Source organism: Delphinus delphis, chromosome 11 (genome assembly GCF_949987515.2).
Source record: "Delphinus delphis chromosome 11, mDelDel1.2, whole genome shotgun sequence".
Classification (NCBI taxonomy): Eukaryota; Metazoa; Chordata; class Mammalia; order Artiodactyla; family Delphinidae; genus Delphinus; species Delphinus delphis.
In genome coordinates this window covers 96,058,367-96,070,560 of record NC_082693.1, presented here as the reverse complement: position 1 = coordinate 96,070,560, position 12,194 = coordinate 96,058,367, and the positions used below count along the sequence as shown (strand labels likewise).

At 48.8% G+C, this 12,194-nt stretch overlaps 1 protein-coding gene across 2 annotated transcripts in view; it reads left to right on the top strand.

Moving 5' to 3' along the window:
- The window catches only part of PACSIN2 (protein kinase C and casein kinase substrate in neurons 2), a 139,707-nt gene that overhangs the window by 93,614 nt on the left and 33,899 nt on the right, over positions 1-12,194 (top strand). For both annotated transcript variants that reach the window (XM_060025793.1, XM_060025791.1), the window contains exon 2: positions 5,648-5,786. In XM_060025793.1, coding sequence (XP_059881776.1) covers positions 5,727-5,786 — 60 coding nt within the window. In that variant the 5' untranslated portion in view covers positions 5,648-5,726. The remainder of the gene's footprint in view (positions 1-5,647; positions 5,787-12,194) is intronic.

The window sequence follows — 12,194 nt, the reverse complement described above, 5'->3', positions numbered from 1 at the left end:
GAAATAATAAGTACAAAAAAAGGAAATAAATAGTGCGAAGTTAGTGGATACATGGTAAGTATACAAAAATCAGTTGCTTTATATGTTAGCAATAAACAGTTAAAGTGAAAAAAATTTTTAAATACTATTTATAATATCAATGTCATATTAAATGCTGAGTAGTACACTGACCAAAGGTGTGCGTGAACTCTATAAAAAGAGTACAGATCAATATTGAGAGAAATTAAAGAAGGCCTGAATAAATGAAATGCATTCCACGGATTAGGAGACTCGGTATTGTAAAGATGTCCATTAACTCAGAGTGGTCTGAGGATTCAACGAGATCCTGATCAAAATCCCAGCAGAGCTAGTTGGTTCGTTGGTTGGTTGGAACTGAACAAGGAGATTTTAAGGCGTATATGGAAATGCAGAGGGCCGTGGGACTTCCCTGGTGGTCCAGTGGTTAAGACTCTGTGCTCCCAACGCAGGGGGCCTGGGTTCGATCCCTGGTCAGGGAACTAGAGGCCTCATGCTGCAACTACAAGATTCCCCCATGCCGCAACTAAAGATCCCGCATGCTGTAACTAAAAGATCCCCCGTGCCGCAACTAAGACCCAGTGCAGCTAAATAAATACGTACATGCATACATCCAAGCATAGCCAAGCTGCTCTTGAAGAATAAAGTCGGAGGACTTCTTCTGCTAGATACCAAGAATTCTTATAAGATTGTGGTAATTAAGACAATGTGGTAATGTCACAAGAACAAACAGAATACAGAATAGGGAGCCTACATAAAGATCCACACATCTGTGGACAATGGTGGCACTGCAGAATATGGAAGTAAATAAGCTCTTTTTAACAAATAATGCTGGAAAGTTGGATATCCATATGGAAAAAAATGAAACTTGTATATCATATCACATACAAAAATAATTTCTGGGTATGAAAAGTAAAAACTAACCAGAACAAAACCATTTAAAAGATAATAAAGGTAAATTAATATCTTTATGACCTCAGCATAAGAAAAGACTTCTTAAACAGGACATAAAAAGCACTAACTATAATAGAAAATATTGATGTTAGACTATATTAAAATTAAGAATATTTATGCAACAGATGACACCATTAAGCAATGAAAAGGTAGGACATAGGGCAACGCATACAATTTATACAAGACATTAGTGAGGGAAATCAGATTAAAATCAGTGTTGCAACTCACATGCACATGAAGGCTAAGATCAGCAGACTGTCCGTGAGGACTGGACTTTAGTAGTAACTCATAAAGAAACAGCAGCAAGTGTTTGTTTTTCACATTTTATGTTCTAGAAGATTTGAGCTCAGCACTGAGGTAGTTACTGTCAGTGGTTAAGAGTATGGTTGGTGTGAACCTGCCTTTATTCAGATCTCAACTCCACCACTTGGGCAAGCTCCTTACCCTTTCTGTGACTCAGTATCCCTTTAACAAGGAGCATGTTGCTAACACTTCCCTCAGAGGGTTGTCATTAGGATTAAATGAAGGCCCCAGGACCCCAGGTCACAGCCCATGGCAGGGCCTCCCTCAATGGAAGCTCATCCTAGGCCAGCGCCCTTGCAGATTGCCAGCACATGCAAGGCACTTAGTGCAGTGTCTGGCTCATGAGGATGTCTTCCCAGGCATTAGGTGATGACTGGCCTCCCCATTGCTGAGTGAAGGAGGGCTGGTGATAGTATCAGGGTGGTAGGGGAAGCCTCGTACAAGTGCTTATCCCAGTAGCAACAATCATGGGAAAACAAAAAGCAAATCCAGCCCCAGTCACTGGCATTTCTCACTACCTTTTGGTGGTTTGCTGGTTGGTGATTTTAAGAGCAATGGCTACCACTTCTAGGGTGTCAGATGTATGCCACATGACTTTGATTCCCTGTCTCTAATCTTCCTTCAGTCCTGTGAGGAAAATATTCTCATTCTTATTTTATTGAGGGGCTGACTCTTGGAAGAGGTGCCACTGCTTCCCACATATTAGTGACATTTGAAGTCATGAGAAGGGATGAAACATTGCTGGGAGGTACAGGAAGAGCCTCAAGAATGGACCATGGGGCGTGCCAGTGATGGGGAGAAGGAGAGGGGGTTATCAGAGAGGGAGGAGAGACCAGGATCACTGAGGGTGGTACAGGGTGCTTTGGGAGGGGTGGACGGTTGGGCAGGACCCCTACTGCAGGGCAGGAAAGGGGGACCTTGGGAGATGCTGGTTGACAATTCCGCTTGGGCGACCGCGGTGGCCTGACCTCAAGCCCCACAGAAATTGGTGTGGCTCTGTGAATGTCAGAGATGAGTTTTCAGGTCAACGGGTGCTTTAATACAGTTGGGTTTTCCTCTGTGGTACAGACCCTGGTCCCCCAGGCCCCTCTTTTTTTTCCTGTCTGCCTTACGGCTGTCATGTGGAGCCGAAGGGAAGAGTGAGGACACTTGGAGCCAAGGGTGTTGACCTAGGACGAGGCTCCCACTGAGGGAGGCCCTGCCATGGGCTGCAACCTGGGATCCTGGGGCCTTCATGCACCATTTCGTCTAACCCTCACTCAAACCTGGTAGAACACAGCTCAGGAAGCTGGGGCTCAGAGAACAGAATGGCTTTCCCATGGTCACCTAGCTCATCAGTGGTAGAGCTCGTGAATCTGAGCTTTCCTGATTGCCACCATCCTAGGCTTTCATCTACATTATCTCACTAACTCTTTGGGCAGGAGATCTTCAGTTCTTCCTCTTACTTTCTTTGTCTACTTGGGGTTTTTTTATGCCTTGCCTCGGTTTCCTCTCTAGGACTTTGAATGTCTTTGCTGACTTCTGACCTCTTAGAGGAGACTAAACAGATCTGCTTTGAGGCTTCAGAAGGAAAGTGTCATCAATTCTGAATTATTACAAGTCAGAAGTGAAGTGGTGGCACGGAGCTTCCAAAAGTCAGTTATTAATATAAATGGAAGGCCTTGCACAGTTTTACAGAAAGAGATTGGCCTTCCTGATTTTGTTTTACTTAGATTATGGCATTTACTTAATGACATCCATATATAAGCTTGGAGAATGTGTAAGTGGGGAGATGGGCAACAAGAGCTGAGAATCTGTGCGGGGGAGCTGGTTCTGCATTAGAAGCAACTCTAAACAACACACACACAGATAGGTGAGCTGACTGCAGTCATTGCACGTTGGGCTGTGGCTACGTGGGGTGCTGGTGGGGTCAGCTTGGCCTTGATCTTGGGAATGTCGCAGTCGCTGAGCACAGTGCTTTGGTGAGAAACAGGTCCTGGACTGACAGGGAAAATTACCAAGTTGCCACTCTGTGACTTGGGCAAAGAAAGATGGACTTTCCTTGTTTCCACTGGTCAGGTGTACACATGCCTCATCTCCAGTGCCCTCTGCAGGTCTGATGTTTCTTGGTTTTGTTACTGGGCAGGGCATCCGTGCCCGGTGATTCAGTTTCTTGCTCCTAGAAGTCTGTGTCTTTTCGTGCTTAGCCTGGTGGCAACCTCTTCTTGGCTCCTGGCACTTAGTAGGCTCTTAATAAATCTTGTGCAGAACTCATCTTCTGTTAGTGTCTAAACCAGGGCTGAACCCAGGCAGAAAATGAATTCCTGAAAATGAGCTTTTCAGGTGTCAAGCTGCTTCTCTGCCCAGAGCAGGCCCCCGATCTCCCTGCACCTGTCCCCTGCAGCTGCTCCCCGGAGCTGGCCAGGCAGCCCAGCCAGTGGCTTGATTTGGCCACTTTGAGACTAGCCTGAGCCGAAAGCCCAGATATTCCCTGAGGAGCCTGGAGCAGAGACCAGCTGCTCTGGGTAGAAAACTTTCTGCTGCTGCAATCATGGACTGAGGTGCTTCTAGGAGGGCCCTGGCTAAGAGCATCGGATTCCACAGGAAGGGAATGCTGTGAAACGTAGCACCAGGGCCCAGGCCAGAGAAGCCTGTCTGGCCTTTATTTATATCCCAGGGATGAAAAGGACACGCTGCCTCTGTGATTATGGAGCAGAGATCCTGCCAGCATGCTGTCTGCAATAGTGCGTGTGTGGCACCCATGCGACTCTGCCTGGTTACAGAGTACGTGCATTTGGAGTATTTGGCTTCGAGGTACCATAATTTGCTCTTTACTTCAAATTTATTGTCCGTACAGAGCTGTATTCAAGTTTGGAAGCTGTGAAATACATCAGATTAAACCTTTTAATTAGCAATTAGATCTTAGGTTGTAAGATACCTGATTTATTTAAATTTGAGACCATTTTTAGAAAACATCTTGGTATGATAGAGAGAACATCACCTTAACAAACAGGCACAGTTGGTGTCCTGCTGGTCTCCACCATTCGTTGCTTGGGTGACCGTGGACAAGTTACTTAGCCTCCCTTAGCATCAGTTTTCTGAGCTGTAAAGTAGAGATAAAAGTAATGATAGTGATAATAATTACTATCTAATAATAATTACATTATCATTCACTACATAACACTTACTGGAGACCACGTACTGTTCACCCCTGTATGTCCTGCTGCATTTTTACCCTCACAGTAATTCCTTGCAGTATTGTCTCTTTTACAGATAAGGCTACTGAGGCACAGAGAGGTTAGGCACCTTGCCCACTGTTGCCCAGCTAGTGAGTAATGGGTCTGGGATTAGAGCCCAGGCAGCTGGTATTCCTTACTCCGCTTCTAGACTGTCTCACAGGGAATCACGAGGATTAAGTAGGATAACATGTGGGAAAGTACCTAGAACAAAGCAAAGTCTTGCACCTTGTAAGTGTAACAATGTAGATCACTCTGCCTACCCTGCCCTACCTTCTCCCTCCTCTGGCTAAGCTGAGGCTTTGGACTCCTGACTGCGGCAGTTAGGAAAGTTTCAGATCTCTGGCTGTGTGGTCTGAATGCAGGGTGATATATAAGGGAGGGTGGAATCACTTTTTCACCAGGAAGTCAGGGAATCTCATCTGGTTGTGGACGGGTCATTCCATCAACGTGATTTGTGCTTGTGAATATAGCGGGGGGTCCTTCAACTTCTTCCCTCTGGCAAGGGAAATAATCACCCTGTTACCCTTGCTTGGATTTAGAACTTTACTCTTTCTAACTGACCCTCACACAGACTGTGTCAGAATAAACTGGTCTGAATTGGGGCATCAGTGGCTGAAATGAGCCAGTCATGGAAAGGGGGAGACAGCACCCAACACAAGCAAAGCCTGGTGGAAACTCTGTGGAGAGTGGAGTCAGGTGTCGAAGGTGGGTTATTTCCACTCACATTTTACCCCAGGTCCTAGTCCTGTCGGATGGGTAGGACAGGCTGGAACAGAGTGAGCCCCGAGATGCAGGGACTCTGCTTTGGCGTGTTCTCCTCACATGTTCTCTGTCCCCTTCTCCAAAGGATGAGGCCAATTAAGGTTATCAGTCTGTTGATTTAAGCACAGGGACTGTTTGCAGAAAGCTCTTTGAGCTCCTCAGTTAAGATGTTGAAAGGTTCACTTGTTACTGTGAAATACACACACACACGCATATAACACACACGTGTGTGTCAGTGCCCAGTTTAGAGTTCATTGACTTTCTCCCACCAAAAGGAGACATTTTAGACTGCTCTCTACTGAAGGCACTAATGGAAATGGAAGTTGTGAAATGGAGGTGGCTTGCTTTTTTACCTTGGGAATTTAAAACCACAATGATATGTTTTTCTTTTATAGGTTTGTCTACGGATTTTGAGCATCTGAAGCTGACCTCTGAATTTAAGCATTCCCTGCTGCTCCCTCACCCTTTGAAGAGATGTCTGTCACTTATGATGATTCCGTTGGAGTCGAAGTGTCCAGCGACAGCTTCTGGGAGGTAATGCCCATGATTTCTTCTGGATGAATACAGAGACCAAGCCAATCGTGTCTGACACCCCCTCCCTCTTTTGTGGCTGGGATTTGGGGGATGAGATGAACATACCCCGAAACCAGCCAGGCATTTGTGGTCAGATCTAGGTGGCAGCAGGTATGGCTTAGCTCTCAGTGAAGGTGGTAAACTTACCTTGTTAGGAGAGTTGGATTAATGAGAGAGGTTAGAGGTGTTAATTAAGGTCTTGTCAATTTGTCCATTCTCAGAGCTTCCTTTCCACGTTTAGCTTTGATATGACTTGGTGTGACGTACACTAATTACCGGGCTTGGCCTGAGAAGCGGCATTACTTTTGAGTTTTGTATGGAAAAATGGACGGCGGTGATGTGACATCATGTTGGACAGTACAGGCAGGTGGCCAGAGGACTGAACACACTACCCTTGAGCTTGCTGGAGCATCTTCTTGTTAGTCTGTGCCCATGAGGAATTCCTTTCCTAATCAGATTATTTTGTGGTGTGTATGGTTTTTTTTTTGGAGGTTACTCTTCCTGAACCCCACTTACTTCCTGCCTGCTGGTTAAAGCAAAGTCCATGTTTGATAAAACTTCGTTCATATGGCAAAACCCCCGGAACCTTCTCCGCAGCTGTGGGCTTAGTGGAAAGAGCACTGGCTCTGTAGTTGGAAAGATCTGGGTTCTGATCCGAGCTGTGCCATTACTAGTTGTCTGTGTGACCTTGGGCAAGTCGCTTGACTAATCTGAGCTTCAGGGTTTTCATCTCTAACAGGGAAAATGATACTGGTCTTCGAGGGAGGTTGCCAGGATGAAATAAGAATAGAGACATCGGCGCCATGTGGGTGCTTTCCTGTTACAAAAAGCTCAAGTGCTGCAAAAGATGAGGGTGAGGCCCTGGGTTTGCTGGAAACTAAAACACATTAGTTCTATGAACTTAGATTAATTAGGTGTATAATTTTGTCTGACATCAAATACCATCTGATATTATAAATTTATTTATTTTATTTATTTTTGGCTGCTTTGGGTCTTCATTGGTGCGCACGGGCGTTCTCTAGTTGCGGTGAGCAGGGGCTACTCTTCGTTGCGATGCACGGGCTTCTCATTGTGGTGGCTTCTCTTGTTGCGGAGCATGGGCTCTAGGTGCACAAGCTTCAGTAGTTGTGGCTCACAGGCTCTAGAGCGCAGGCTTAGTAGCTGTGGCGCGTGGGCTTAATTGCTCTGCGGCATGTGAGATCTTCCTGGACCAGGGCTCAAACCCATGTCCCCTGCATTGGCAGGCGGATTCTTAACCACTGCGCCACCAGGGAAGCCCTCCATTTGACATTATAGTCTAACAGAGACAAGTGATCACAGGAGCCCAAGTTTTAAAAAGATGGACTCAAGGGCTTCCCTGGTGGCGCAGTGGTTGGGAGTCTGCCTGCCGATGCAGGGGACGTGGGTTCGTGCCCCGGTCCAGTAGGATCCCACATGCCGCAGAGCGGCTGGGCCCGTGAGCCATGGCTGCTGAGCCTGCGCGTCCGGAGCCTGTACTCCGCAGCGGGAGGGGCCACGACAGTGAGAGGCCCGTGTACCGCAAAAAAAAAAAAAAAGAAAAAGGTAGGTGAAAGTTGCCAGTGTGTATTGTCAGCATATATTAAGTAAAGTAGCTTGAACAAGTCCTGTCATTGATGTAAACCCTTAGGCACCCTGTTAAATTCTTAACTGCGATGTCAGTAGACAAGAACATCTCTTGTATGAAGAATCCTAAGGATTCTTCAGGCTCTGCTCATCTTGTGATGCTGTCCCTGAAATTACTCATCTCATATAAATCAGCAGTGCCGCCCTCCTCCTCTGATGGGTGTGCCCTGGATGGCTCAGGCTGAACCGGCCCTGCTCGTCTCTGAGCGACTTAGGCGCACGTTGCCAGGTGCACATCTCCAAGCTGCCAGCAAGTTCCCTCTTTCCCATGGAAGGCCGCTTCTCACTGGTGTGACCCACAGAGCTGTACAATCTAAAGAAAGCCTTGCGGTCTCGAGGTGGAAAAGTCTTTTGTGCTTAATTTTACTCCTTCCCACCAAAAGGTGCTAACTGAAGTGGGTCATTCCAGAACCATCTTCTGCATGCTGGCTGTGTGCCTGCACAGGAGGGACATGGCCCTGCCCTCCGGGAGCCTTTGGCTGTGACATTTGGAAGTAAGCTCCCAGAGGGAGGAGACAGATCATTGTTTGAGGTGCTGTAGAATTTGCTGGGGTGCAAGGGGGAGGTAGGGCTCCCCCTAGGGTGGGGGGCAGGAAAGGTAGCATGGAAGATAGGCAGGATCAGTACTTACTAAGCACTCAGATGTTTGCTAGATGAATGAGTGAACAAGTAGTGATCTTGGGAGGAGAGATTACCCACAGGGACATAATATCAGCCAGAAGTATTTAGTGGGCATTTGGAGGGGACACTTTCTGTATCCCCAACACCGTAGTAAACGATTCAGAAGAGAAGAGGGGTGGATATCTGATTCCCACAGTGAAGGTATTGGGAGGAGAAAGGATGGTGGCCTCCATGGAGAGTGAGGGCAATGAGGCCAAGCCATAGCTCTGCTTCTCAGTGTCATGGCGTTCAGAGGAGAGGGGTCTGCTGCTGGCATCACCAGAGAAGATACGTGGGATGGGTGGGGCTGGGCTATGAGTTGGGAGCAGGGACAGCATTCTAGGCCAGAGCAATGTCTGGAGGTTGGAATGAGCATGGCCTTGCAGAGGGCTGAGGATCTTGACCTCTTTGGAGCCAAGGGTCTGTTTTGGAGGTGAGAAGTCATGTGGGATTAGGTAGGTTGAGGCCTAGGGGAGGTGGTTCCCCAAGAGGATGACTCCTTTAGCCACCAGTTGGCTGAAGTTGGAGGCTGGCACATCCTGCGCACAGGCTCCCCAGTGGGGCATGGGTGGCTCGGTCGCTTCTGGCAAGTCCTGGCTCGTGCGGGGAGCCTGCAGGTGTCCCCCGCGTCCTTCACTTCCAGGCCCTCTTTCTGGGTCTCCTCTTTGGCTCTGGGGGCTGGGGTACAGAGAGAGCCTAGGCTGCAGGCCATGGTGCTTTTCAAGTGTTACCAGTGCTTCCTAGGAAGCCTGGCCCCCCTCTGCCCTTCATAGGCTCTGGGAACACGACAGCGGGTTTGGCCCCAGCAGGCCTGAGGGCTGCAGCCTGAATCTCTGAGGGCTCCTGAGGCCAGGCTGGGAGGGCAGACTGCTGATTTCAGGAACTGGGCCCTGCATCTGCCTCATCCCTGAGGCAGGAGCTCTGTTCAACTGTCAGTGGTACGTGCAATTAGAGCTCAGATCTCCCCGGCTGAAGCCAGACTGGGGCTGGCCTGTACTGCACTCTCTGTGGGCACAAGGAGCCTTTGAGGAGAAGGATATTTTGGAGATGAAGAGGACATAAATATCTTGCTGTAAAATGTTCTGGGAATGTTAGCCCTAAAGAGTTGGCACATGACTAGTATTTGCCGTCTCCTTCAGAGAAGGCTCTCCCTGCAGAGTCCTCTCAGACTCAAGCACTGTGGACACAGCACATCAATGAGAACATCTCCATGTGCATCAGTATTTTGTCTGGAAAGCCATCCGTGTAAAATGGTGTGTACTTTTCCCATCCTTTTAGACCAATTTTGTAGGTAACATATTTAGAAGATGCTGCTGCCCCCTGTTCATGGATTCCATAAAGCCTTATTTGGCACCTGCCACGATCCAGGCCCTGGGCTAAGTCCTGGGGTCCCAAAATGAGTGCACAGTCTTGGGACCCCAGAGCCAACATTTTTAGTGGCGGGCAGTCATGGGCGGTTGGGTGGGTGCCGTGAGTGGAAGCACGAGGTGTATGAAAATAACTGTCACCTTGCCTCTCAGCAGCAGTTGTCCATTCCATGTGTTCTCCAGCCACCTCCCACATACACAGATCTGGATGGACTTCTCTGCATGGCAGCCTTGCTGTGCGTGTGTCAGCCTTATCACTATTCCACAGCACTTGGACATAGCTCCCAGCAGGCTGGTGGCTTACCTTTATTTCACTAAAGTTTCTAAATAGAACCATTAATTCATTCTTTCAAGAAAACTAGTATTTGTTGAACCATGACCAAGCATTAGGGCACTAGCCTCCCCTGTGCCGTGTTCCATCTGTTCTCTACCCTGCAACCAGGGTAGCCCATCCAGAAAAGCAAACCTGTGCAACTCCCTGCCCCGGGTAGGAAGCTTCACTTTTCTGCATCACCTTCCAAGTAAAACCGCACTCTTTAGCATGCCTAAGACTTGAGCATGTGCTGGCAGCTGCTGGACACCTGGCCCTTCCTAAGGACCTCTGCCCTGGGCTCCAGTCAAGCAGAGCCCCCCAGGCTCCTATCCACCAAGAGCTGTCTCCCTGCCTGGGAGGGTAGGGGCTGAGGGCGGTGGTCTTTTCTCCAGCCTGACCTCCATTTCTTTCCCGGGGAGCCCCTCCTCCGGGCAACCTTCCCTGGTCCTCCCTGGCAGGCCTAGGCAGCCTTCCTGCCTGCCTAGCATGCTGTACCATTTGCTTCTCCCTCTAGGCTGTGAACTCCCGAGGGGCAAAGACGTGATTCTTCCCTGGGAATCTGATACTTAGCACAGTGCTTGACACACTAAATGATTGTTGATTGAATGTACAAGTGAATCAGAGAAAGGATAAGGTTTGATGCTGGGTAATAAGATATGCCCTGCTCATAAGAAGCTTACAAACAAATATTTGGAATTAAAACATGTATGCAAATAGCCATAATACTGAACAGAAATCATTATTTCAGTAAACGCCTACAGAGCACCCACCATGTGCCAGGTCCTATTCTAGGCCTTGAAGGTGCAGCATCAATAAACAGACAAAAGTGCCTTTTACATCTGGCAAATGCTGTGAGGATGTGGAAGAGGGCCCTCCCTCCTGAGCGCGTGGACTGTGCTGTGTCATTGGTGGCTCCAGGAGAGCAGTGACTTTCGCTGCCCCTTGTACCCCATGCATGGGTGTGTACGCACTGCCAAGTCATGGAGCTGTGTGCCCATAAGCTCTGTGCTATGGTCTGGGTACTCTCTGTGGGAATGTTAACCCACAACAAGAAGTTTAGCAATGAAAACCAGTGATAGCGGCTAGCATTTACTGCACACTTGCTCTGTGCCAGGCACCTACTCTGCTTTACGTGGGGGCGCTCAGTCCTCTCGACTGCCTCTGCGATTGTGAGCTCCACTTTACAGGTGGGGCAGCTGAGGCTCGGGTGGTTTGATGGTGCTAGCAGTGGGTGGAGCTGGGATTTGGGCCCAAGCACCTGCTCTCTAGAACTGCTCTCCTGCCTCTGCTCTCAGCTTCCTGGGAGCTCCTTATAGTAGAGGTATTCCTTTGCAGTGACTGCCACGTACTTAAATGCCTCTGCTTCGGCGTGAGGAAGTAGCGTCCTGTCTGGGTTCAGGCCTGGTGCCAGCGTTTCTTAGTGTGTGACCCTGAGGACTCAGGGAAGAGAAGTAACCTGCTCACTGTCCTAGGCGCGAACATGGCATTGCTAATTCCTACTTCCCAGGATGGTTGTGAGAATTATAGATAACACCCGCAGCGCCAGGGTCCGAATGGCTCCGAGCCCGAGTGGTCTCAAAGCGTCACCTCTTCACGTGTGAGCGCCGCACCAGTGGAGACAGGCAAAGACGGGCGAATCAGGTGGCCTTTCACCTGGTCCATGCAGACTTGCCCCTCCCCTGCCTAAATGCCGTTGTTCTAGATGCCAGCTAGCGAGCTGCTCAGCTCTGGCCTTGAGAGACTCAAACACTCAAGATGTTTTGCTGTCAAGCTTATTCTCTGAAGATAGATTTTTATTTTCTCTCTTGATTTCAGTGATGTCAAAGTAACTTTTGTAAGCCCTGTAGGAGAAAACGTTTTCCATTTCTACTCAGTAACAAATAGAAATGCATGCTTTTAGAACTGGAGAAGTCTTGGGCGCTCAGTTAGCCTGTGGTGGCCTGGCTGCACTGAGACACCTTTATACCAATGTGTGGGTGTGGACGGTGGGCCTGGTGCTGAGGACCCAGGCATGGCGATGGGGCGGAGGCGCTCGTGTCCTGTGGCAGAGGGTTTTCTTTTTTAACGGGAGTCAGGAAGTTCAACCAGGGAGCAGGGGGAGGGACGGGGTGCTGTGGAAGCAGCAAGCTGGGGAGGGGGTGGACATGGTGGAAGCGGGGTGCTCCCTGGAGGAAGTGCTATTTATTCCCACTTTTCCAATCTGATGATTTCCACACTAGGTCTTTTGGCTTTTTACCCCGGGGGGTTCACCGATTTCAGAAACCTCTCTAACCATCCCTGCCTCCTTTCACTGTTAGAGTTTCTGCCAAAAGCGGCTTGGTCTTCAGCGAGCCCTTACTTAACAGAGCCGGAACTTATCTCACCGTCAGGGTTGGCGGCAGCCCT